The sequence below is a fragment of the Cornus florida genome, unplaced genomic scaffold, assembly GCF_030987335.1.
Source record: "Cornus florida cultivar Cherokee Brave unplaced genomic scaffold, ASM3098733v1 CherokeeBrave_3.0.0_Hap2_Chr10, whole genome shotgun sequence".
NCBI classification, from domain to species: Eukaryota; Viridiplantae; Streptophyta; class Magnoliopsida; order Cornales; family Cornaceae; genus Cornus; species Cornus florida.
Window position 1 is genome coordinate 60,158,442 of NW_026775580.1, and position 27,934 is coordinate 60,186,375.

The 27,934-nt window shown below is 37.9% G+C and overlaps 2 protein-coding genes across 3 annotated transcripts; both read right to left on the bottom strand.

Annotated features, from left to right (window-relative positions):
* Positions 1-629: 629 nt before the first annotated feature.
* Positions 630-27,866, bottom strand: LOC132279312 (uncharacterized). 2 transcript variants are annotated; one of them, XM_059781251.1, is made up of 23 exons: positions 27,595-27,866; positions 27,425-27,497; positions 26,407-27,039; positions 24,362-24,603; positions 24,145-24,216; positions 23,892-24,026; positions 21,989-22,107; positions 21,601-21,903; positions 20,908-20,995; positions 20,675-20,780; positions 20,470-20,583; positions 19,510-19,673; positions 19,222-19,342; positions 18,811-19,035; positions 18,539-18,729; positions 4,949-5,116; positions 4,755-4,860; positions 4,026-4,163; positions 3,483-3,644; positions 3,201-3,401; positions 2,177-2,371; positions 1,989-2,060; positions 630-1,267 (listed from the first exon to the last, which is right to left on the bottom strand). In XM_059781251.1, exons 2-23 carry the CDS (start codon positions 27,470-27,472, stop codon positions 1,115-1,117), a joined length of 3,756 nt encoding a protein of 1,251 aa, XP_059637234.1. In that variant the 5' UTR covers positions 27,473-27,497; positions 27,595-27,866; the 3' UTR covers positions 630-1,114. The 2 variants fall into 2 exon arrangements, with proteins under 2 accessions (XP_059637234.1, XP_059637232.1); XM_059781249.1 differs by having other exon boundaries at positions 27,591-27,866.
* On the bottom strand, positions 15,321-17,064 carry LOC132279314 (uncharacterized). Its single transcript, XM_059781254.1, has 2 exons — positions 15,740-17,064; positions 15,321-15,449 (listed from the first exon to the last, which is right to left on the bottom strand). Exons 1-2 carry the CDS (start codon positions 16,335-16,337, stop codon positions 15,412-15,414), a joined length of 636 nt encoding a protein of 211 aa, XP_059637237.1. The 5' UTR covers positions 16,338-17,064; the 3' UTR covers positions 15,321-15,411.
* Positions 27,867-27,934: the final 68 nt, after the last annotated feature.

A 27,934-nucleotide genomic window follows, 5' to 3' on the forward strand; every position in this document is an offset into this window, starting at 1 on the left:
CCTTCACGCGTGACGTGTAAGTGTTATCCTGTTAGGTTTCGATTGGCATCGATGACATTTAGCCATTTTCAGATTTCCCTGTTAATGGTGGTTTTAAGAGCCTCGTTTGAACATTATATTTTTCTCATCAGAAATGCTTTACAAAGATTCATTTGTGTTTTCAATTTATTCGCAGACTAAAAGAAGGGAAAAGTTGCAAGAAGATGCGACTTTGGCAGAATAAAATCTTGGGAGACTGAGTGGACCTATTTGGTTGAACACAGAATTAAAAACCATTCTGAAAATCCATTTAGAGTATCTAAAACTATTTATATGAAAAACAACTAGGCCTTAATAATGCCCAAAAACTGAATCTATGGTTAAGATAGAGAATTGTTAACAGCATCGAGGTTTGAAAATGTATTTTCTTTATGTAAAAACCTTTAAGTTCTTTATAGAACAAATCTAGGAACAAAACTTAATCTGGATGCTATATTTTCAACTGTAAATAACAATTCTCTCCTAGGAAATTGGTGTCAATTTAGAAAATTCTGGCCTTGGTCTGTCAATCTGTTTGCTCTTGCCACACTAAGCTTTTAATTGAGCATTCAACTGCTGGTTGGAAAACGAAAATTCATAGCTTTCACCCGGAAGGAAAAAAAAAAAATTATATTCCATTACCCTGATGCAATATTGTCTGTCTCTTTAACTATCCTGTTGAATACATTTACAGAAATGGTTGAACATTGAGATTTGAGAATCTAAAGCTATATAAACTGAATCTGGTACCCTATATCAATTTTTCCGGTTCCCTATGTTTTCAAAACTAGATCAAGAACAACAAAAGTCCTCTGCAAGGGGTTAGGACAACCTCCAGCAGCCACATATATATATATATATATATATTTTGGGGTAAGTAACTGCAGCAGCCAAATTGCTTCAACTCTTTACAAAATTGGTATAGCCTGTGGTATAGAAGTTAGAGCTGCAGTTTGTGACAACTCAGTGTCCATTTTTCATCAGGGTGCCGTATATCTTCTGTATTTCGTGCTTGTATTTGACAACATATACCCGTATCTGTCACCTCTCCCCGCTCTGTTCCCTCGTATCTATCTATCTATACCCAAAATATGGCCTAATAATAGTATGTGTTGCCCTTGTGACTTGGAGTGTCTTTGCCAAGCATTGAGCGCACTTCATTGATCGATCTTGGGGGCTCCAAGTCCTTCTCTTGAAGAACATTTCCAAGCAGCTGCTGCATATGTGATGCGAAGGTGTCATCCAGAATCTGCAATTTACAGAAAGGCGACGATCTAAAGGAGTTATGGCAAGAATGAAATATCTATATATATATATATTATTGCTGTTTAGTAAACTCAAACTGGGCATTATAGGTTTCCTCTCAGTGATTAAGGCATGTTGACTTCCCAGAAAACACAAGCACAAGTTAAATGATCAGGTAATGTCTATCACATAATACAATAGTACTTGTCAGCATCACTCAAAAAGCACAACACACAGCCAGCTCTGGACTGAAAAGACCTGACGGGGTTAAATGGAGAGAAGATTTCCTCCTCAATTTAGAACTTCCTCTGTGATACCATCTACTAAATTTCCAAGATTAGCTCAAATCAGTAATCCTTTACTCTTCAGGCACTAAAAAGACAATTAATTCCTCACTCCCAGTAATTCAATGGCTACAATCTTTTAATCAGGGTAATTGGGGCTCCTGATCCAGCCACTGGTACTACAGATCGTTTACAGAGTGTTGAAGTACTGGGCTACTCATCTCCCTCACTTGATATTTTTTTTTCAATTAAAGTTCCCTCACTACAGGAGCATGCAAGGAACCACATTTGTGGTGCTAGTTATGCAGAACAAATGATAGCCATTGATAGATTCTGTGTGCATGCAGCTTCTGTATCTGTTGTTTTAACTGTGATTACTTGTGTGAAATAGAATCTCTATCAACTATAGAGTTTGGGCTTAAAAGGAACTGCTATACTTACAGACACAGCAATTCGAGAACCTCTATACCATGACCTGTTTTCTTTCCTGTTCTCCAAGAAGCTCAGAACATCCTACGACAAAATAAAAACACTTTTAAAATGGTACAAACCAATAAACCTGGAGTGATATTTGTTCATAATCTCCTGATGCAACAAAAGATTCATCTCCAGAAGCAATTAACACGTACCTGTCCCATACGATCCCAGTAACCCCGACAGATTCCAATGAAGACATGGGTCTCAAACACAGTGTGGAGGTGGTTCATTGTATCTTTCAGCTGGTCTTTTAGTGGTTGCATTCTACTCCTTATGTCTGATTCAACCACACTTTCTTTCGAATCCTGGAGAATCTTTTTAAGTTTTGTAGCACTCTCTAACCTTGTCTGGAACATAGAAAAGAAAATAAAACTGAGAAATACCCAAGAAATGAAATCTAGATAGTTAATTTTGAAATCTAGATTGTCTGGTGAGCTGCACATTGCAAAAATGAGTGAGCAGACATTCACACAAAATAGAAATATCACATTTGACAAGAAGTCTTATTTTCTATCCAATCGCTTCAAAGCTTGCATTTCAAGGATACCAACTCATGGCAAGTCTTTCAATGAAATTTAAGGATAATTTAAAAATGTTATATCACTGTAAAAAGAATAATTTTCAACATTTGAAGAAAAATGATTGCAGAGGAAATTAAATCCCAATCCCAAAAGAATATACATGAACATAGAGGATACAAATGGCCATGCCTGGTAGATCAAACATCAGCTGGCAAACACAATTATGGAAGATAGCCAGTGACAGGATTCCCATGCTTAATCCCAATTATGGTAAATAACTAGAGATAGGATTCATATGATAAGCGAGCAGATTATGCACAAATTCTTGTGTACTTGCAACTTTCACAAGATAACTTGAGAAACTAATTTCTGCATGTACATCTATTCTCTAGGAGACGAGCATCTATATTTCTGAAAGATCAAGCACTCATGTATTTCTTTAACAGGTGATGAGTTTTATATCTTTCCTTATCTGCGACCAAAATGATTATAGATTTAGTACCTTTAATCATTTTCAAAAGACCACTTGTATCTTTCTTTTACCTAGATGATCTAATAATCAAATATGTTATGGGGAAACCATAAAGTTTAATATGATTTGTGGTATTGAGAAGGAATTCAAGGTAAGACATGAAACATAAGGAATGATACTCACATTTTCTGCAAGCTTTTCCACAACTGCTTGCAAGTAATTTCTAAATTTGGTTCTTAACATCACCGTTACTTCACTGAGACTCTCTCCAGGGGCCGTGTTTCCCCCAACAGGAATGCAGGAACCCCATGACTTCAACTGACGTTCTATCTTGGGGCGCAGGACATCAAGCATCCTCTTCATAGAATTCAAAAGAATTCCCAGCTGAAAGCAAAAGTGTGGGCAAATTAATTTTCAACGTAAAAAGGGGGGTGACAAGTTGAGAATTTGACTATTCCAGCTCACCTCATTGGGAACCACGTAGGGGCAAATGGATCGTTTTGCCAGATTCTGGACATATTTGAGTCCAAATTTCTTCGGTGCAGTGTTTCCCTTTAGTGGTGACAACACATCAGCATATTGCTTATCCAACGCCTCCACAATTGCCTTTTCTATGTCAGCGATGGCCTTTATGTAAATGATACACAACCAAAAGAAAAACCAAGAAAAGAACAAAAACAATGAAGTTATAATGTGAGTCATTACATCACAGAATAATAATAACAATAAATAGCAGTCCATAATAAGACAACAAATTAAAGTGCATATCATCATTCTTTTTTCTTTTTGATATCTTCCATGAGAAACAAGGATAACTCCTCGCTCCAATCTTGGATAGGATGGACCCCTACCCTCTTTTCCTATGGAACAAGAATCTTCAGATTCATATGCAAGTCATAGTGCAGGTAAATTGATCGCCAAAATCAAATGGCTGGAAAATACTTCAACAAAGTTTAACAAATAACACTAAAAATAAATAAATAAGAAGAGGATAAGAAAAACCCATACATTTTCCAAAACAAAAGTGTATTCCGGCCAACGACAAATGATGACTTCATAATCATTCAAAGTTTCTTTCAAGCGGTCATACATATCATCGACGAAAGGGGTTGTGGAGTGCTGTGTCCTGACACCTGACCATTTAACCTGCAAGTGAATATACTTTTTCAAGCATCAAAATAATAAACCACAAATGAAAATATGCAATAATGCGTATGATGTGCAATATATCCCAAAGACTCCTTCAGTGTATCCTTCAAAATAATGGCAAAATAATTTCATTTATGAAAAACAGGGAAGAAAAGCTGTAGAGTTGCTCAACTGTATTCTTTTTGATAAGTCAGTCAAATGTATTAAATATTAATTATGGGCTTTTCTGTCCAAGCAGTTATGAAAAACCAAATCAAAGCTTCCCCGTGATAGACAAGTGGCATCAAGTGTTACGCTGTTTATACTACAGGTGAAAATGGCCCCATTATATACTCATTATTAAGTTGGTTTAAAAATAACAAGAAATGCAAGCATAATAAATTCAGCTACCTGTAATGCAATATGCACCCCTTTTTCTAGAATTAAATCTGAACGTAACTGAAATTTGATTTAAATGTTCATGAAGCTGAGGGGCGTTATTTAGTGGCATGCTGCTTAAATCTAATTTACAAGTTTTCACCATGAAACATACGACATAAACTTACCAAAAGTAAACCACATATAAAGTGCATTGCTCAATATGTGTACCTTATCTAATTTGCATGACTCGAGCAAAGCAAGGCGCTTATCTTGAATCCATAGGATAATATACAGATGGAATAATTCTTTTGCGTCAAGTCCACCTTTGACAGGACTGAGAAAGAACAATGAAATGAGCAAAAAAGTTAAAATTAATGTAATAGAATTTGCAACAATGAGCACAACTATGACAAATAAATTACGTTATGTTCCAGCTGGCAAGATCTCTTTGAAAATCTGCAGTCGCAATGACAAGTTCTGCTACATGAGGTGATGGACCTGTTGGAGGATATGCAATAAGGAATGCACGCAATCTACTGCAAAGTTCTGCGCTGTATATTGATGCAGAAAGACTTGGGAGGTCTATAAAACTGCAGAAATTAGAAATTCAGATGACGACATAAGACAACCAGCAAGCGACACCAAGCAAAAAAATCACAATTGAGCAACTTGTAAAGTTGTGCATGCAGACAGGACCAATTTGTATCAATTACCAGGAAAAAGAAAAGAAGGAAAAACAAAAGAAAGAGAAAAGAGCAATTCCTATCTTGTGTATCATTCTGATTAATGCAACCTTTGACCATTGTAAAGTTAATGACCAACTCTTCAAAAAAAGATGGAGAGAGAGAGATAAAGATAAAATTGTCCACCTTCAACCATAGAACATAAAACTTATCTAGTCATGGGTCAAAGCTTTTCTAATTTCTTGGAAGTTACAAGAGATATTAAAGCTCAGAGAAGATTGCCTTCTGTATATAAGATCAGTATAGCATCAGACAGTAACCTAGGAAAATCTATCACCATGTACCTGTGTAAATTTTGTTAAATCTGTTACTCAGGATAAGGGACAATGTGCAGTGATTTTTTTTTTTTCCCCCTTTCTTTCTAGGGTCCTGCCACGCCCCGGATTTCGAGAACCAAAAACCGAGGTGTGATTAGAGGGATTTAGGTGATTAGGAAAACTAAGGTTATTCAACCTACTAAAATAATCATTTTGCTCCAATGAGTTTACATTTCAAAGTTCTTAAAATCCATTTCATTGAGAACGTCTGTTTGGTGAAAATTTCAGCAATATGTCAACATAATTTTGAACTGAGTAATGATAGGCAACGCGAAATAGAAAATGCGAAAACTCCCCGAATCTGATTTGGCTAAGCCTCGTCAGAATTAAAAAAGCAATCCTCACATGGTATAAATGAAAAGATTAAAAAAAAAAAAACATAGTGCTTTCTCTTTCCCCTCACAAACAAGAAACTAAAAACTCTCCAAAATTGGATGGAGAGAGCAAAAGAAAATAATCACAAACTGGAAATTACTAGAACTATACAAATACATAAACCAAATATTTATTGTTTTAAAATTTATATTAAGGAATTTTTAATCTATAATTATTCATCCTATTAAAGTTCTACAAATTGTATGTCTTTTAGGAAAAAAGTAGGGGTCGAGAGTAATTTTACAAAAGGTGACGCTCGAGGAGAAGTGTTGTATATACCCAATTTTGGAGAGTTTTTAGTTTCCTGTTTGTGAGGGGAAAGAAAAAGCACCATATATATAATTTTTTGTTTCTTTTTTTTTCTTCTTTTCATTTATACCATGTAAGAGGGGACTCTTTTTTAATTCCATCGTGGCTTAGCCAAATCAGATTCGGGGAGTTTTCGCGTTGTCTATCATTACTCTTTTGAACTTCTAGTAGCAATAGGAACCTATATGAACTCTTGATATTCAATAATTAACATATCCAACTACTATACTCAAAACTCAGAAAAATAAAAGATATCTCATTCCCAGCTCATAAGCACAGTAAACACAGGGTTAAGTTCTAATTTACAGACCACTTCCAAACATACAAACTTTACATGGGAAATTTACAAGCCTTTTATTTTACATCATCAATTATTTCAAACCAAAAGCTAAAATATACATATGGCAAAAACACACAGAAGCTCCTCTACTTCTAGGCATGTGGGTCAAGCAAGCATGTGAGTAGAAAGCATCAAGCTTAGATATCCCAATCATCTCTAGCCTCCAATGTGTGCCCGATCTGGGAGGGGAACAGATAATAGGGGTGAGCTAATAAAGCCCAGTAGAGAAGAAACACCATTCTAAATCCTATAACCACCTAATAGAAACTTTGTAGCCGATTAAGCATATGTATATGAGTAAGTGCCAGCACAAACTCACCCACACATGACACATGGACATATGGTACATATCTGCCAAGTTAGTCAAAGAGCTTCGTGTGGAAGCTTTCTGAACTGCCTCAGAGACTAGTTATATTAAAGAAACAAAGGGACAGAAAGGGAGTTTTGGCATGTATGATAAGTGCCGAATGTTGCACATTCAAGCCGTCTTATTTACATTTTGTTAGTTATTTAGTTGTTTTTATTTTATGCTTTTATTTCGTTTTCGTGTTTTTACCATTTTCAGGTAACTATCCTCAAAATCAAGTAGAATCAGGAATTTCGGGCCTTCAAACGATGCTTCTATCCAAGCAAGTTCCCGATGAAGACTTCAAGTACTTGGACCAATTCCATGACCAATTCTGGGCCTAGTTGAAGACATGATACAAAAGAAGAAAAAATGAGAGAATTATGTAAAGGCTTGAATGAGATGCATTACTCATTCACAGCTCTAGTATTTATAGATACAATGAGCACATGCTCATATTACAAGAAAGGAAACTAAATCAAATCGAAACATATTCTATGGCATATTCTATAGCATAGTTAAAATATCTGCTATTATGGTAAGTTGTTTCATAAATCGTGATTATCATATATGCTAACATATGCATAGTCAAATCTCTGCTATTATGGTCATTCCATAAATCGCAGTATCATATATGCTAACACTCCCCCTCAAGTTGGTGCGTGGATATCTGAAACGCACAAGTTGGACAATGCATTCTCAAACACAATCTTGCTGACGCCCTTTGTAAGAATGTCTGCAAGCTGCTGAGAGCTTGTGACAAATAGAGTGCAAATTTGACCAGAGGTGATCTTCTCTCAAATAAAGTGACGGTCCACCTTTATATGCTTAGTCCTGTCATGCTGAACGTGATTTGTTGCTATGCTAATGGCAGACTTGTTGTCGCAGTAGAGTGAGAATGGAAATGACACTGGAAGGCACAAGTTTGTCATCATGGTTTTCAGCCATAGCAACTCACATACCCCAAGAGCCATAGCCCTATACTCTGCCTTTGCACTAGATCGAGAGACAACATCCTGCTTCTTACTGCGTCAAGTAACCAAGTTACCACCAATAGTGGTACAATAACCCGAAGTTGACCTCCTATCTGAAATTGATCCTGCATAATCAACATCTGTCCAAGCCTCAACACCTAAAGTGACCATGATTGGCAAACAAAATACCACGGCCTGGACACCCTATTGTTAGAATGTTGGGTCATTATGTAATTACCCATAGTATTTATGATTATTGTGTAATATTGTGTAATTAGTGTATAACCCTTATTCTTTATATAAGCCTCATTTTGGGGCTGAAGATATACATACAGAATACATTTTTCTCTCTCTCTCTCTCTCTCTCTCTCTCTCATGAATCTGAACATGGTATCAGAGCAATATGGATTCATGGGTGTGGGAAACGATAGTTGTGTTGCCCTTGTATAAGATCGGAATCGCGAGTGTTTTGTTGGTGTCTTTGCCGGAAGTTCTTGTCGCCGGCAGGTTGAGAACATCACTCGTCGTCGTCGTTAGATCTGTAGCCTCCTTCGTTGCCGTCAGGTTTGAAGCCCCTTTGGTCGCTCGTGTTGTTGCCGTGTTGGTCGTCAGCAAGCTTGCCGACATCCACCGTCGTTATTTGCAGAGGTGAAGCTTCATCGATTTGTCTTTTCTCTTGGTCGGAAGTTGCGGAGCTTCATCTTGGTCGCTAATTATTGCCGTCGCCGATAATTGCCGTTGCCGCTGCGTGCTTGCCAAAGTTTGTCGGTGGGGTTGTGAAGAAGAATAGCTGTGTTTGGCTACGAGACTATGCTATTCCAACCCTGGTTTACTAAAACCGGGATAGTAGAGACCTGGTTTTGATCCGGCCCGGTTTCCCAGGTCCGACCCGGTTTCCCAGGTCCGACCCGGTTTCCCAGATTCGACCCAGTTGTCGATTCTGCAATTTTTTCCCAGGTTTGGTTTTTTTCTTCTTCTCTATGGCTTCCAGTTTAAACCTGCTATCTTCTACCTCCTTTAATCCTCCCATGACTTCAGTCAAGCTTAATGGCAAAAATTACATTTTATAGGCCAAGTCAGTGGCCATTTTCCTGAAAGCCAAAGGCTTTGGCACTCATTTAGTTCAAGATAAACCCAAAAGCAGTGATGCTGATTTCAGTTCATGGGAATAAAGGGATGCTCAGATCATTCCTTAATGCTGAATTGTATTGAACCTCATATTAGCTCCAACTTGTTATATCTGGACACTGCCAAGGAGATATGGACCCGACTCCAACAGTTATATTCTGGTGCTGGTAATATAACCAGAATTTATGAGGTGCGTAGACAATTTTTTGATCTCCAGCAAGGGACTCACAGTTTAGAAGAATACCTCTCACGGGCAATGGGACTTTGTGAAGAAATGAATATGTATCAACCCATCACATCTGATGTGAAAAGCATGCAGCAGCAACGTGAGGATTTTAATGTTGTTCGGGTTCTCACAGGATTGTCACAAGAGTATGAACCTGTTCGTACCCAGATTTTAGGTAGCCCTGCACTTCCCTCTCTACTTGATATGTTATCCCGACTTCAGCGTGCCACTTTATCTAGTGGCGCTTCAGGGGGTGCTTCAAGTGGTGTCACTGCTCCTCCTAATAGTGAACGTTCTACCTTAGTTGTGAACTAGGATTGCTTTCAGTCTTCTCGTGGCCGTGGTCGAGGCAGAGGCAGAGACTCAAAACTTTGCTCCCACTGCGGTCTTACTAATCACACTGTCAATTACTGTTGGGATCTTCATGGGAAACCGCCACCTTCTTCCTATGCACATCAAGTGACTTCTCATGATGGGGATTCTTCTCTCGCTGCCACACCCACTGCTCCACATGTGGTTGTTAAGACTGCTATGGTTACGATTCCCCACGATGAGTATGCTCAGTTTCTGTCTCACCAACGGCCTTCCACCTCATCTTCCATGGGGTCCTTGGCCCAATCAGGTAGTGCCCCTGCATGTCTTTTGTCCTCTAGTCAGAGTCCCTGGATTCTTGACTCTGGTGCATCCGATCACATGACTGGTAGTTCTCATCTCTTCTCTGATTTTCATTCTGTTCCTTCCTCTCAAAGTGTTACTGTTGCTAATGGATCATTAACTAAAGTTTTGGGTTTGGGAACTATTCATCTTACCTCTTCTATGTCCCTTTCCTCTGTGTTATATGTCCCTCAATTCCCTTTTAATTTGTTGTCCATTAGCAAAATTACTAAATCTCTTAACTGTTGTGTTACATTTTATCCCACATGTTGTATTTTTCAGGATCTCAAGACGAAGAAGAGGATTGGTACGGGACATGAAGTGGGTGGCTTGTATTACTTCGATCTTGCACCATCTCCCACGGCTCTTCAATCCTCTTTGTCTTCTTTCCAGTGGCACTGTCGGCTCGGCCACCCATCATTCTCAGTTCTGCAGCGTCAAGTCCCCGGTCTTAGTCATATTGAGTCCATGTCAGCTTAGTAAGCATTGTCGTGTATCTTTCAAATCGAGAGCTAATAATCGTGTTGCTAGTCCTTTTCAATTAGTTCATTCAGATGTATGGGGACCAATAAAACATATTTCTGTTAATGGATTTCGTTATATTTCGCAAAGAAATAAAAACTCAATTTGGGTGTTCCATTAAAATTTTACGTTCTGACAATGCCAAAGAATATTTCTGGGACCCTTTTGAGACTTATTTTCATGCTAAAGGTATCATTCATCAATCCTCTTGTACTTATACTCCGCAACAAAACGGAGTAGCTGAACGTAAAAATCGTCATCTCCTGGAAGTCTGTCGTGCCCTTTTATTTCATATGCATGTTCCCAAACGATTTTGGAGTGATGTTGTTCTTACGGCATGACATCTTATTAATCGGATGCCCTCGTCAGTGTTAAAAGGTGAATCTCCTCATTCTGTTCTATTTCCCGACTCCGTATCGTTTAATCTAGCTCCGCGGGTCTTTGGTTGTGTGTGTTATGTCCATAACCTTGGACCCGGTCTTGATAAACTCGACCCTCGTGCCACTAAGTGTGTTTTTCTTGGGTATTCTCGCACTCAGAAGGGCTATCGTTGTTACAGTCCTCATTTTCAACGCTATTTCACTAGTGTTGATGTCACATTTTCTGAGTCTCTCCCATATTTTTCTGATTCTACTACCCCGCTCAATATTACTTCTGAGCCACCTCTGCCAGCGGTTCCATCTCAGTTTCCTCCTTCCGCACCTCCTCGCTCTGCTGTTCCATTGCAGGTTTATAATCGACGACCTCGACCGCCTACTTCGCTCCCTCCATCTCCTTCAGAGTCTTTGGATCCGCCGCCTTTACCCGATGATTTGCCTATTGCTCTCCGTAAAGGTATTTGGTCGTGTGTTACTGCGCATTCCATTTCTAACTTTGTCTCCTACCGTCATATTTCATCCTCTTTATCTTGTTTTTTTATCCAAAGTATCTGCTACTTTTGTTCCCAAGACTTCGCCGGATGCTCTCTCTGATTTGGGTTGGCGACAAGCCATGGTGGATGAAATGGATGCCCTTTACCGTAATGGAACATGGGATCTTGTTTCCTTACCTCCAGGCTCCAAAACGGTTGGTTGTAAGTGGGTCTACACAGTTAAATACTTCATGATGGGTCTATTGATCGGTTGAAGGCTCGTTTGGTGGCAAAAGGGTACACTCAAACTTATGGTGTTGATTATGATGAGACTTTTTCCCCTGTTGCTAAGATTTCTTCTATTCGGGTTCTGATTTCTATTGCTGCGAATTGTAACTGGCCGTTGTTTCAATTGGATGTCAAGAATGCCTTCTTGTATGGTGACTTAGTTAAAGAAGTTTATATGGAGCAACCACCTGGGTTTGTTGCTCAGGGGGAGTATCGTCACGCTGTTTGTCTCCTTAAAAAGGCCCGTATGGATTGAAACAATCTCCACGGGCTTGGTTTGGAAAATTCTCTGAGGCGGCATTAGAATTTGGTCTTAACAGATGCCAAACCGATCATTCGGTATTTCATCTGCGCACTAAAGCTGGCTTCATTTTTCTTGTGGTGTATGTAGATGATATTGTGATCACAGGTGATGATTCTGCAGGCATTGCTAGGTTGAAGTTGTTTCTGCAAAATCGATTCCACACTAAAGACTTGGGTAAACTTAGGTACTTCTTGGGTATTGAAGTTGCTAGATCCAAGGAAGGTATAAGTTTATCTCAACGAAAATATGTGTTTGACTTGCTAGAAGAAACGGGTATGTTAGGTGGTCGTCCGGTTGATGCTCCTATGGATTCAAATACAAAACTTGTGTCTGATGAGGGTGATCTATTTAATGACCCGGGCAGATTTCGTCGCCTTGTTGGGAAATTAATTTATCTCACTATCACTCAACCTGATATTTCATATGCAGTTAGTGTTGTAAGTTAGTTCATGGGAGCTCCTAGAATGCCACATTGGATTGCTGTTCTTCGGATTATCCGATATCTCAAGCAAGCTCCAGGTTTTGGGTTACTATATAAATCAAATGGTTATCTCAAGGTGGAAGGTTTTACAAATGCTGACTGGGCTGGTTCTCTTTTAGATAGGAGATCCACTACAGGCTACTGTACATTTGTAGGAGAAAATCTTGTTATGTGGAAAAGTAAAAGCAAACGGTGGTAGCTCGATCTAGTGTTGAAGCTGAGTACAGGGCAATGGCCCATACCACTAATGAGTTGACATGGATACAAAAATTTCTAAAAGAACTTGGGTTGACAGTTGAAGCTCCTACTCCATTGTTCTGTGATAACCAAGCAGCTGGTCACATTACATCGAATCCTGTGTTTCATGAGAGGACCAAACATATTGAGGTTGATTGTCACTTTATTCGGAAAAAAATATTAAATGGGATTATCTCTACTCCATTTGTGAAGTCTAAAGATCAACTAGCTGATATGTTTACCAAAGCACTGGGTCATAACCGGTTAAGGACTATCTATTCCAAGCTGGGATTATTTGATATATATTCTCCAGCTTAAGGGGGAGTGTTAGAATGTTGGGTCATTATGTAATTACCCATAGTATTTAGGATTATTGTGTAATATTGTGTAATTAGGGTATAACCCTTATTCTTTATATAAGCCTCATTTTGGGGCTGAAGATATACATACAGAATACATTTTTTTTTTTTTTTCTCTCTCTCTCTCTCATGAATCTGAACACCTTTTAAGTAACGAAGGATCCAAATAACTGCATCAAGGTGAGGGGCACGAGGAGAGTGCATGAATTGACTCACAACACTCACGGCATAAGCAATGTCAGGTCGAGTCATGGATAAATAGATGAGCTTCCCTACAAGTCGTTGGTACTGACAAACATCTGACAACAACTCCCCCTTAGAATCAGCCAACCGATGATTCTGCTCAATCGGAGTATCAGCAAGACGAACGTCAAACTGACCAGAAGCAGAAAGCAAGTCAAGAACATACTTGCGTTGAGAGATGAAAATGCCAGCCTTGGAGCGAGCCACCTCAATGCCCAAGAAGTACCGTAGGGGACCAAGATCCTTAATCTCAAACTGAAGGCCAAGATAGCTCTTAACCTCAGCAATTCCGGTAGTATCATCACTGGCAAGAATAATATCATCGACGTACACAATGAGAGCAACTGTCTTACCGCCTGAATGACGTAAAAACAAGGTATGATCAGCTGCACTTTGATGGAGACCAAACTTGAGTATAGCAGTGCTAAAGCGATTAAACCAAGCTCGAGGAGACTACTTGAGGCTATATAGAGAACGACGAAGATGACATACCATACCAGAATGAGCAGGAGAACGAAAGCCCGGAGGAGGAACCATGTACACCTCCTCCTGCAAATCACCATTGAGAAAGGCATTCTTAACATCTAACTGAAATAGAGGCCAAGATTGAATCGCAGCAACGGAAAATAATACACGGATGGTATTCATCTTGGCAATAGGGGCAAAAGTCTCCTGATAATCTATGCCATAAGTCTAAGCATAACCCTTGGCAACCAACCGGGCCTTGTAACGAGCAACTGACCCATCTGGATTATGCTTAACTGTAAACACCCAACGACAACCTACAGCCTTTTGTCTAATAGGAAGCAGAACCATTTCCCAAGTCTGATTTTTCTCAAAGTGCTTGTAGTTCTTCTGTCATAGCATCACACCATTGAGGTTGTGCTAGTGCATCTGTAACACTAGAAGGAAGAGGAACCGAGGCAACAGAAACAAGAAAACTCCGATAGGAGGGTGAAAGAGCATAATTAGAAACAAAATTAAAAATAGGGTATGTACAAGAATGTTTATCCTTTCGAAGAGCAATGGGCAATCATTAAGCGAAACAATAGCTTGAGAAGGCAGAGCTAGTGCCGAAGGAACACGGCAGTCGATCATGGCAGTAGAAGCTTGTATCTGTTGTCTCAGACTATAAACCTGTGAGAAAGGAACAATTGAAGACGGAAGAAGGTGATCATCCATTATATTCAATGGGAACCATTCACTTTGAGAACCAACTGAACCATTATAGTATGGTGTATGCTTAAAGAAAGAAACATCCATGGATATAAACCGTCGACGGCTGGGAGGATGGTAACACCTATAACCTTTTTGAGAGTGAGAATAGCCCAAAAACACACACTTTAAAGCCTTGGGGTCAAGCTTTGTACGAGTTTGCCCCAACTGCTAAACAAAGCACACACACCGGAAGACTCGCGGAGGAATAAAAAAGAGAGATGAATTGGGATGTAAGATTGAAAGCGTGGCTGCAAAGTTAAGAACCCTAGAAGGAGTCTTATTAATGATGTAAACAACTATAAGAACTGCATCTCCCCAAAATGACTGGGGAACATTCATGCCAATGTAGATTGCTCTGGCCAAGTCAAGGATGTGGCGATTCTCTCTCTCTCCAAATGACCATTCTGTTGAGGAGTTTTAACATTAGCCATTTGATGCTCAATCCCAAATTCTGTACATAACTGTTGTACCTCCCATAAGTGTACTCCGTACCCTGGTCAGATCTGAATTTTTTAATGGTACGACCATATTAAGTTTGAACCATTGTCATAATTTTTTTTAAAAAGGTGTATACCTCATTTTTGGTTTTCATAAGATAAACCAATGTAACATGACTATAATCATCAATGAACAAAACGAAATATCGAAATCCAAGACTAGAAATAACTGGGCAAGGACCCCACACATCTGAATGAACAAGATCAAAAGGTGTTAAAGCAGATTTATTACTACTAGCAGGATAATTGGAACGAACATGTTTAGCCTTATGACATGTCTTACAGGATAAATCTAACACTACCACGTTACAAAATAAGGAAGGAAATAAATGTTTTAAATAACTGAAAGAAATATGTCCTAAACGCATGTGCCAACGCATAAGCTGGGCTTTATTAGATGAAACAATATTAGAAAATGAAGCTGAATGTGCTTGAGGTGACAAAGGAGCATCCAACAGGTATAGACCGTCCACTTCACGCCCACTGCCAATCGTCCGTTTTGACACCAGATCCTGAAAAATACAATGAGAGGGAAAGAATGTTACACTACAATTTAATTGTTTGGTAGTCAACTGCGGAACATGAAGTGTATCTGACAAAGTTAATGAAGCAGTAACTGATATGTGTCCCTTCCCAGCAATGGAAGATGGAGAGCCATCCACAAGGCGTACCTTGCGATGACCAGAGTAGACACTATAAGATTGGAAGAGTGAGGACATACCAGTCATATTATCCAAAGCACCACAATCAATGATTCATGGTGTCGAAGATGTAAATACGCTATGTGCAGACGCAATAGTACCTGAGTAGGCATAAGTGGAGGTTGGCTGAGATGATGCCTCCATTTGGTTGAAGAATTGCTTAAACTTGTCCAAATCAACTTGAGTCAAGGTAACTGTGGCAGAAGATGTAGAGGCAGAGTTGTCAGGAGTTGACAACGAGACTGGTTGTGTAACAGAATGTGCATAGAATCGAGGCTGTTGTTTTTGTTGCGGTGGGCGTCTATGTAGAGCATAACAACGAGATTTGATGTGACCAATTTTTCCAAAAAGGTCACACCGTCCGCGTTGTTGTCCCAGAGGAGGACCGGTGTTAGAGCTCTGAACTGACTGGGATGGTGCAGTTCCTGAAAGGTTGGGAACCCGAATTGCTATAGCAGAACGATCAACAGAACCAACACCTAATGGATGAGTCCGACAGCTCTCATCTGACAACACATAGGAGTATGCATCCTCAAGAGTGGGGAATGAAGATAAGCCCAATAAATGAACACGAGCATACTCAAACTCGTCGTTCAACCTGGCAAGAAACTGAAACACTCGATTCTTCTCCACAATTCCTGCATATAAAACTGCATCATCTGGATCCTTCCAAGAGTGGAAGGAATCATAATATGACATCTCCTCCCAAATAGCATGAAGCTTGGCGATATAACTTGAAACTATCAAGTCACCCTGAGAAATCCTGGGGATATCTCGCCCCAGCTGGGAAATTCGTGCATTATTCTGCCTTTGAGAATAAGTGCGTTGAACTAAATCCCAAATTTACTTAGCAGTCTTCATAAACATATAGCCAACAGCTATGTTTGGTTGCATCGAATTGACTAGCCAAGACATAACCATAGCGTTATTTGCAAACCACTGTGGATATGCCTTCTCTGACTCAGCTGGCTCTTTCTCAGAACTAGTAATATAGCTAATCTTGCCTTTGCCACCAACGAACAAATCAAATATTTGGAACCATCCAACTTCACTGTGGTGATTTGAAGTCCTGGATTTTCTGATGAGTTGGTGAGAAAAATGGCACCACCACTCACAGAACTTGAGCCAAGAGAATTAACAGTCGAGGACCCTAAATCTGCCATAATTTGTCGCACGACAAAAAACACCTCCAAAAACACCACAAATTCTGTTAATAAATCAAAGGGTCTCCTCAGACCATAAACAATAACAATGTCTCCTCAGACCATTCCCGAAAAATCCAAATACATACCTTTTTTAAGGAGCGCTGCCCACTTACATATAGCTAGACAACCTCCTTCTTAATATCCGGAGCCTCTTTGTAGACTATTATTATTATTTTTTTCCCCAAGTCCTTCTAGGTGTTGGAGACTAACTATCCCAATTTACCGAACCCTAGAAGAGTAAAAAAGAAATCGTAAGACTTAAAAATACCTGTTTTCGATCACAAAACTGCAACATAGAAAAACACGTGTAGGCAAGGTCACACGATGTCACAAACAGCCTAAGGTGGTTGTTGCATAAGTAACAAGGTAGTTGAAAGGTGTTGGCTCTGATACCAAGTAGAAATATAAAAAGAAGAAAAAAATGAGAGAATTATGTAAATGCTTGAATGAGATGAATTACTCATTCACAGCTCTAGTATTTATAGATAAAAAGAGCACATGCTCATACAACAAGAAAGGAAACTAAATCAAATCACAACATATTCTAAAGCATATTCTAAGCATAGTCAAATCTCTGCTATTATGGTAAGTCATTTCATAAATTGTGGCTATCATATATGCTAACATATGCATAGTCAAATCTCTGCTATTATGGTAAGCCATTTCATAAATCGTGGAATCATATATGCTAACAATATCATTGGGCCAAGCATTTCAAGCCCAAGGGCAACTTGGGCCAACTTTCAAGGCTGCTACTGGTCACCCATGCTAAATACTGAATTCAATTGCAATCTCAAACATTGAGTTGCTAAGGTGGCGACTAGTCGCCCAAGGTTGCTACCGGTTGCCCACCATATGCACCAAGGCAGCTTGAGGCTCGAAATTTATTCTTGAAGAGATATTTGAAAACAAAACATGCCAAAGATATTTATTTGCTAGGTTCATCAAATCCTATCGGACATTTACAAAATGTAAAGAAAGTTGGGGTGCATGCCTCACAAGTAAGATGTTGGTGTATGTGCAAAGTGAAGTACCATAGAAGTCGGTGACTACAAGATAGGCAATCTAAGCTATGGTGTGGATCACTTGCATCAAAACCCTGTTTCCAACATTTTTATTAACCCCGAATAGCAATTGAAGACATGTAACATGTACAATTCTATTGATCCAAAAATCTTTATATATATATATATATATATATATATATATATTTTAACTTCCAAAGGTATGAACTCATTGCTTAACAAGATTTAACCACACAACAAAAATAAAAATTTGGTTCCATACCCCCAAACTTGTTCATACATTGTCCTCAATGTAGAAAAACAATGAAGCATAACATAAAAGAATCTATATTGCAGAGAATGGTTATGAAAATTCTGGAGCACATGCTATCAAATCTTAAATCTTGCCAACTTGACCGCAGAAAGTTGCAATTTGCAACTAACATAATTGGTTTTAGTGAAATGAAATCTGGGAAATTAATTATGTCATGTTATATGCCATGATATAATCTAATATATGACCTAGACACTTAGCTCCATGCAATAGATTGAGCATTTTATTTTTTATGATAGTAAATTGAAGTCCCAAAGATATCGAAAGTTATGGCTGAAGATGAAGCTCCAAATTGTGAATGGACAGGTTAACTTTTGCTTAAGCTCAAATAAAGTTCATGTGAGCAAGAAAATTTACCTGGGAAGAGTGTGTTGATTATTGATCTCAATATCAGTGAAAATTTCATTTCTAATTTTCAAACAAAGGGATTTCATCTTCTTGTAAGCAGTGGAAACAGTAACAGCATCCATCAAAATGCCTTCATTATTTCCAGCAACAAACTCATCAGTCTCAGTTAAGTGCCTTCTTGATCTCTTTTTGGCAGCAGCCTGGGTTTTCACAACTTACTAAAATGATGGAATAGTAGAAACCAAAACAAGCATCATTTCACATATGTCAGTTTCACGAACCTGGAAATAGCTATACAGTTTATTCTGTGCCTCAGGAGATAATATATCATGAAGAAGGATGTATAGTTTTACAGCAGGCTCCAAACCAGGTGCTGCAAGCCCGGTTGCTGGTTTAAAAACATCCATAATCCCAGATGGTGCTGACTCATCCAATGATTTATAGTTCTCGAAGACAAGTGCAAGAATCTGTTCAATTTGATTCTCAATTTCTCCTAGCATGCGATTCTAATGAACCAAATATTAACATGCAAAGTGTTAGAAGAACTAAAGGCAGAAGGAAGCTTATTCTAAACAGAACATGGCTGTAGCACAAAAGCAACTCTAAAAAAAACATAAGTGCCATAAACGGATTAATAGTAGCAGTAGAAATGGTACTAATAATAATAACAAATTTAAGAATTTGAGTTATACCTCTTGATGACTCAGGGTGCTCTTACTGTGTCCCTTCATAACCACAGGCAATAACAGATCATATACCAGAGTGAGACAGTCAGCTGTGGGCGTGGCCACATCCATGATATAAGAAAGATACCTACAAACAGGTATAAGAGAGGCATCATTACCAAAGTATATTGCTGCCGAAGAAATAAAGAGTCAGAGATGTAGCCACTAGCTGATGAATTAATTACAAATTTATACATCTTAACGGCTTAACATTCCAAAAATAGAAACAAGCAGACAACCAAGTACTCTCGGTACCTTAGCTTAGTGTATATGTCAGAGACCCCATAATATGATGCAAATTCCTGCAGAAGCCACTTCCACGGCCCATGGAGCAATAAATTTCTTGGTTGAAAGTGTTGAATTTTCAACACCACTTCCAAAACCAGGTCGTAAGCCACGGTTTCTGCAACAGAACCACACTACAAACCAAAAAAAAGTACAAATTGTAAAACTACTTCCAAAGACATGATTATATGAAGATCCCATGTCTCCAAGTTCAGACAAAAAAAAAAAAAGAAACTTGAAACAATTATTCCAAGTTCAAAGGATAATGATAATATATAAATACTATAATGGAATTTATGAAGATCCCATGTCTCCAAGTTCAGACCAAAAAAAGAAAACTTGAAACAATTATTCCATATTCAAAGGATAATGATAATATATAAATACTATAATGGAATTTAGAAATGACTCTACCATTGATTAAAAATTATATCAGCAACGAAAGGATACACATTATCTTTAGGCTACCTATTGATGTGATGCCATGGGGGTTTATCTAATAAAAAGATGTATGTCAATTCTTCTATAAAGAATCAACAGTATGACGAAAACTAAAGTTACCAAGTATTAAAAAATTTAAAGATAGAAGTGAAACAGATACTCATCATATTTACAATATATCTCAATGCTGTCTGAACTATTACCTCCATTTCAATTTTTAACACAATTCCCAATAGATTGTAATACAAAATGTCACCATATAATAACCTTTTTAGTAGTTAAAGAGTGCATTTGCATCCTAATTCCTAAATCATCTTATATGGAACATATAGCAGCATTATGTCAAGCTCAAAACAACATTATGCCTTACACAACTAAATCAAACTACAAATTAATTACAAGCAGCAACTTATTAAAAAGATTTTTTTTTTTTAAGAGATTGGTTGTTTTAATTATATGTTTTTCTACATGGAGCACAGCGAAGCTCACCTTCAGATTATTGTTCTCATCTGAACTTGTTGAATAGTTTATGCAGAGCTGTAGTTTGCCAACAACCTCATGCTCTGGTTCATGATAAATAGACCACCAGCGTAGTTTGTCACCCTGTAGTGATCTTTACTATAAGCCTCACACCAAAACAATCTTCGGTACCAACTAAATTTTACAACTAAAGTTAGGATTTAGACAACTTCACTGGATCTTCGGCAATAGTAGCCACTTGAGCAAGCACACGACCATATTGCTTCCCCTTGGAGTCCTGGACTTCAACAATTAGATCATCTCCTAGGCTATCCGGAAAGCTGTAAAGTCATCAATACTTTCAGCTCAATATTTATACATATACATATACATATAGAAGAAGAAGAAGAAGAAGAAGAAGAAGAAGAAGAAGAAGAAGAAGAAGAAGAAAAGGAAGAGAGTACATACAATACATGGGTTTCACCAGATCCAGGTTGCATTTGAATAGTATCCCCTTCGGTTGAGCTTTTCAACCATAGCAAACAACAGTATGTTTCTGATGCCATTTACAAGAATCACTTTAAGTGAGAGTTGCAAAGTAAAGTGCATATATAAAGTAATTAGCCATTTGGTGGGCTCAACATGTCAAAAATCCAAAAGGCAACCAGTTAAATACATGGGGATCAGCATATAAATGGTCCACTGATTCCAACATCATATGTCTATTTATCATCTACGAATGTATTCTTATCAAGATGGGCACCGATGCCTTGAATAACTATGAAAACTCCAGTGCCTACAACTAAAAATTGTCAGTATATATTAATTCTTATGGTATTTAAACTACTCCAAAGGTTGTAATCAGAGCCCAAAACTCTGGTGCCTACAACTAAAAAATTGTCAGGTAATATTAACTTTTATTGCATTTAAACTACTCCAAAGGCCGCCATCAGAGCCCAAATCCACTGATTCCAACAACATATGCCTATTTATCATCTAGGAATGTCTTCTATGCTATTAATTTTTATGGAATTTAAATTCTTCAAAGGCTGCCATCAGAATGCAACTCTCCAGGAAACACAGCTTGGATGAATAATAGTTGTGTATAAAAATTAGTAAAATACATAATTTTTCCATGAATAAAGCATGAAGTACAATTACCTTGCACTTCATAAGATGATGAACTGCTGCGTGAGGTTGTTACGCCAACTTTCAGGAGTCCAGAGACCTGTTTTAGATATTGAGCACTAGCCTGCATGTATGCCAGGCTCTTCCGTGAAAAAGAGCCATTTGCAGGTAAACGAGGTACAAAACGGATTTGCCTCACTGCTTGCCATGCAGATGAGAGTGTTGATTGTAAACTGGAAAACTGACTTCGGACAGAATCCAGTTTAATCTTTGGTGTTTCAATGGATGAAAAACTGCAGCCTGTAGGCGGGTCAAGAGCCATTTTCACCTTACGAACTGCATAATGAACAAAATTTCAGGACAGTTTCACAAATGAAAGCACTTGACCAGCGAGAATGTCCAATCTGGAAATCAATACTACCTTGCACCTTCATCTTTCCCACCATTTTCTTAGGTTTAGGGGCAGATCCCTCATTAGCAGGCTTAGAATAGCGCTTTTCCAATAACTCCTCCTCGGATTGTAGTAGCACTTGTTGCAAACTGTGATATACAATAACAAAAAAATCACTAATTGTAGTAAAACTTGTGGAACATCCACAAATCAGAGGTCAATATTGCTTTAAAAATCTAAAATTTACAGACAATGTCTTTATAATGTATGTACTTTAACAACAAAGACCAAGTGCCATAGCAGTCAGATTTTCAGGTACATGCTTAAATGAAGGTAGACAAATGAACAGTTGAGCAAATTAATTTCCGTAGTACAATCCAATGTTGAAACATTTTCACGTGATCTGGAACTTCAATGGGCTCCTGTAAATTTTGAAAACTTTATTGGTAAGTCTAAATATCAACAATATAAGCCCCCTGAGAGGCTGCAATTATTCATATATTCAGAATTCTTCATCATTTCTCAGACTGCAAAATATTTTCACTTCTGCAGTGACATGTATGATCTTATAATAGGTTGATTATTAGCTGGATGAGTTTAGCTCGCATATGCATGCACCCAACTAAGATAAAGGTGTTAACTTAAATGACTATAAATACTGAAAAATATTCTATGCAGAAGGGATACAAAAATTCCATAGCAGATGCATTCTCTGAAAAGTCCTTGGGCCTTGGCTCAGGTTGTAAAGGGATGGGATGGGCTGGGTTAGGTCATAGGCGCACAACCAAAAAAATAAAAAGGAAACAATGAAAAAGTAAAGGATACATTGAGATAATAAGTAAACAAGCACTGATAAAGATGTAGAACTTTGAATAGCTACTAATGAAGCACCAATAAAATATGATACACAAGGTGGTGAAAATTGAAATGTTACATGAGTAACATATCCAGTGGAGATAAGAAGGGATTTAAATAAGAAATCTAAAATCTGAAGATAGTCGGCAAATCAATCTTGAATACATATAACTGAGTTAAGAGACTATAGAATACTATATTTGACAATAAAATATGTTTCAGACTCTAAATGGTCTATTGAAGCATATATTTTTTTTTCAATAATACACTCACAAAATTAAGAAACTTCACAAATAAAATCTCCAATAACTTCTACGCAGGTTGTAAAGGGATGTGATGGGTTGGGTTAGGTCTTAGGTGCACAACCAAAAAAAATAAAAAGGAAAGAGTGAAAAAGTAAAGGATACATTGACATTATAAGTAAACAAGCACTGATAACGATGTAGAACTTTGTATGGTTACTAATGAAGCACCAATAAAATATGATAGACAAGGTGGTGAAAATTGAAATGTTACACGAGTAACATATCCAGTGGAGATAAGAATGGATTGAAATAAGAAATCTAAAATCTGAAGATAGTGGGCAAATCAATCTTGAATACATATAACTGAGTTAAGACACTATAGAATACTATATTGGACAATAAAATATATTTCAGACTCTAAATGGTCTATTGAAGCATAATTTTTTTCAATAAAACACTCACAAAATTAAGAAACTTTACAAATAAAATCTCCAATAACTTCTACGCATTTTGTTTTCATACTATCAGCTTAATTAAATTATTTAACTTCGATTCTGTCCAGTTGCTCCGTGTAACAGTTCCTTTTATAAGTGAGAACAATAATATTGCTCGTTTATTATCCTTCTGATATTCTCTTGTGCAAACAACATAAGTAATATCTTTCGTAATGATTTCAGAAATTATTAGTAATCCTTTCAGAAAATGTATTGCTCCCAGATATAAATAGAAAACTCAACAAATGCTAATTGAAATGATGCCATTGTGAAAGAATAGGATGAGAATATTTTTTTTAAAACAAGTAGTATAATAGGATAAGAAAAGATTTAACTCACCCAAATGCATTTCGCAACAAAGCACATTCATTTTCTAAAAACATGGGCGCTTCCATGCATTGCTTCGCCCAAGCATGAAGGCAAAGCCGAACACATGCGTCATATGCAATCACAGCGTGCCACGGCCCTTGGGAACTGATATTAAATAACACAGCATGTAAGTACAGATAATAGAAATGACATAATTACCAATTCCATATTCAAAATTCTAATATTTCAGCTTATCTTCATCTAGAATGTAAGTAAGAAATACCTAGCACGAAATGTGGGGAGGCGAGCTGGAAATGAACCTGAAGGGACAGTGCTTTCTACACCAGCCTCAGTCCTGTGGAACAAACATAAGGTATTATATTTAATCCAAATTACAACAATATGAAAAATATGCTTCTGGATGCTTACAAATATGCCTCCCAATGTAACAGTTATTACACAAGGTTTCTGAAAAAGAAAACTGCAACATTTATACAAACCTTGCAGACTGGTTAGATATCTTCTGTCCAGTATTATCCTTTGGATTAACCCTAGTTGCTGCACTTTCTGAAGTATTTGGCTCATTTCTAACCGAAAAATCATGTAAACCTACCACACAAGGTGTGTGATGTGCTCTAAACGTTGTAATTTCTTCAGTCTCTTGCTTGATTTCCCCAGCAGAACCACAAAAGGGAGCACTCGCAATATCAAAATCACTCTGCAGGTTTCTAGCACAAAAGTCCTGCAAAACAGTGATCAGCTTGGCAACAAATTATCTACATTTGAACTTTGAAATGATCATTTCAAACACAAATTTTGCAGGTAATGAGTAATGAAAATATGATTCTGCAATCATACTTCTATTATAGAAGAAAAAGTTAAATTCAGACAAATATATAATTGGCACTGAAATTCCGAGAGCAAATAACGATATAGATGACCTTGAGAGTCAGATTCATGCTTCAGTTCCAGCAAATTTTTATTTTACATGGACACTATTTAAAAATAAAGTACCTGTGCAGGACACAACATGAAATGGCTGACAACACTTCGGCATGTACCCACACCTGATCAGAACACCATGTCCGTGTGACATTGGTAAATAAAAAGACACTAAACATTTTTATGGCCCAGATGTGTACCGTTCTGGGTCGGCCGCTGGGAGGAACTACAGATTTTCTTTCTATTCAGCTGGAGAAGACATATAAATCTATAAATGCCACTTTTTTCTCCAACAAGCTAGTTTTACTTCTACCAACATCTTTCTCCGTTCTAAATGCTTTCACTGCATTCTTTTAGGAATCAAAAGCATCATTATTTTTTAGCATATCCAAAAGGTGGCCACTGTCTACGTTGTTCTGATAAATTCATCTATTTGCCAAGTGATAATTCATGTACTGCCTACACGGGCCATTTCCAAAGGATAGTTCTAACTTTTGACATCATTTCTACAGTGACTGCCATCATGCTTGAAATCACATGTGATCATTCATAAATGTGATAAAATAGACTCCATTTCCAGCTTCACTTGAAAACAATTAGCTACCCTGAAGGATGACTCTGAAGCACTCATCACGCAGTTACTTTAGAAAGGAAATACTCCATAAAACATGATTTATGAAAGACATTACTAGTACACGATGACTATTTACTCCAACTCAAAATTGGATTAAGAAGATGCATTATATCAGCTCTCCACTCACAATTACGGGACTCAATTCTAGTTCCAACAATCAGGCAGACTCAAAAGGTAAATATTGCAGCACTAACTTCTTATTCTTCAAGATTTCAAATTTGGATTCCCAATACCATCAGAATAGAAGAAATATCTACATTATAAATGAGTTTGAAATACTTAAAATTCCAATTCTTGGGGCCATGAGAAGGCAGGCCCCAAGAAGTAAGAGCACGATTCAAAAATACCCAAGCGTAAGCATAAGCATCAACATCCACAAAATGAGAGGAGGCGGGGGAACATATTGTCTCTTGCATGTTATAGAAAATGCTCTTGACAATTCTTTCACGTCTTATGTCATCATACTCCCCCTTATGAGTGCTTGGGAATTTCAATACTTTAAAGATGTAAAATCACCACAAATGTTGCAAATATATAATTTAATCTACTGTCATATTCTCTGCCCACTAACAGATAAACAAAGAATAAACATGGAGAAATATGCCAAAATGATTTCCTTAGACTAATTTTTACAGTTAATAGAGAAGTGAATGTTCTGGTGCTACAAAATCTTTTAAAATTGGTCAATCCACATTTATTAGAATGGAAGCTCAAAATCTACAGCACACTCTTGTGAGTTAAATAAAAACTACAATACATTTATTCCAATACCTTGAGCAGCATAACTAATACAGCATGCAGAAATTTTCTATAAAACAAGGTTTAGTTTAGCATCATTAATCGCTGTATTTTCTAAGTAAAAACCAAGTTACGATGTAATTCCTACATCATAAACACACAACATCAACACAATTACTTATCATTTAGCACTTACAAGAGAACCCAAAGTGTATTTAAAGCATAAAATACCTCATTTGGAGCAGTTTCTGCACTCATCCCCGAAACAAAACTCGACTCATGCCCCTTGGAAACATATGCTCTTGTACGAGGCACGCCTCTATTGTTGCTCTGCAGTTGCGTGGTTGAAAATTCGGAGCTCATGGCAGAATCCGATGACTCATCCTCAGTAAAATCATTCCGTCCAATTGGATACCCATTGGCTCCCCTCATCTGTCCTTCTGCCACATTCCAATGCCCTCTCCCAAGTGTTTCCCTTGATGAACTAACACGGTCATAGTACATAGAATCACTGACATTCTGCTGTGGCCTCTGCGCAGGACTGTAGTATCTTCGAGCAGCAGCACTACTAGGAACTCTGTCATCATGTGGTGACGAATCTAGTGAGTATCTTCCCTTGTAAACCTCCTCCTCCGAATCAGCGGTCAGATCGTTCCCAGACGCAGACTCACTATCATCCACATCACCACGCATGGCTCTTGAGACTGGAATTACCCCTGACAAATGCCCACTCCGTAATTTCGACGGCGGAGGCAGGCCGAAGCCCCGACCACCATGGCCGCTCCGGATGTTGGAAATGGGATCAATTCGAGGTGTTAGGTTTGACATTGAGTTAGGAATATCCGTCCTTCGATTGACAGAACCCTGAATTCCAGTTTTAATTTTAAGTTTGGCGAAATGTGAAAAAATCAACACACACCCATTTCACAGCGCACAAGGAACAAGCAAATATTCATAGAACTGTCAGATTATCATTCTTTAAAGAATGCAAGTTAAATCAACCAATGCCCATACCCCAACACACCATGAACAATCAAAATATAACAGGAAAAGCAAAGAAAAGAAAAGAAAAGAAAATTGAAGCAATATTCATAGAACATTCAGATTAACATTCCTTAAGAATGCAAGCAAAATCAACCAACGCCCAAATACCACAATACACCATGAACAACCAAAAATGTAATAGGGAAAAGAAAAGAAAATTGAAGTGAAAGAGAACGAAATGCTAATTGAGTATGCGAAGTCTGACCTCATTGACCCATCGAAGGGCATCACTGTCAAGTCCTTCAGTGAACATATTTTTGCTTAGTCTCTGTATTCACCTACAACCCAGAATCGGAATCACATTTTGCGAACAAGAATCAAACATCAAAATCTTCTACTACTTACGAGTATTAAACAGCACTAAAACTCACATACTAATCACACTTCAGAGATCCAATGGCCGTCACCGGATTACAAACTGAACCAGAGTGTTGTAGAGAGAGAGTGAAGCAGGGAAAAAATGTGATCTAGAGAGAGATCAGAGCAGATCAAAATTGAAAGGAAACAAGAAGCCCTTCTGCTCAACTCAGCTCATCTCTCTGCGACAAAAATACGCCAACGCTTTACTATTGCAGTGGAGTTGCAATTTGGGAGGGGGTTTTTCTCTCTCTAAGCCACTCTATTTCTCTCTCTAAAAATAAAGAAAGTTTTATCATTTTTACTACAGCATTTTTTTAAAAAATTCCCAATTAAAAACCAAATCCTACAAAGTAAG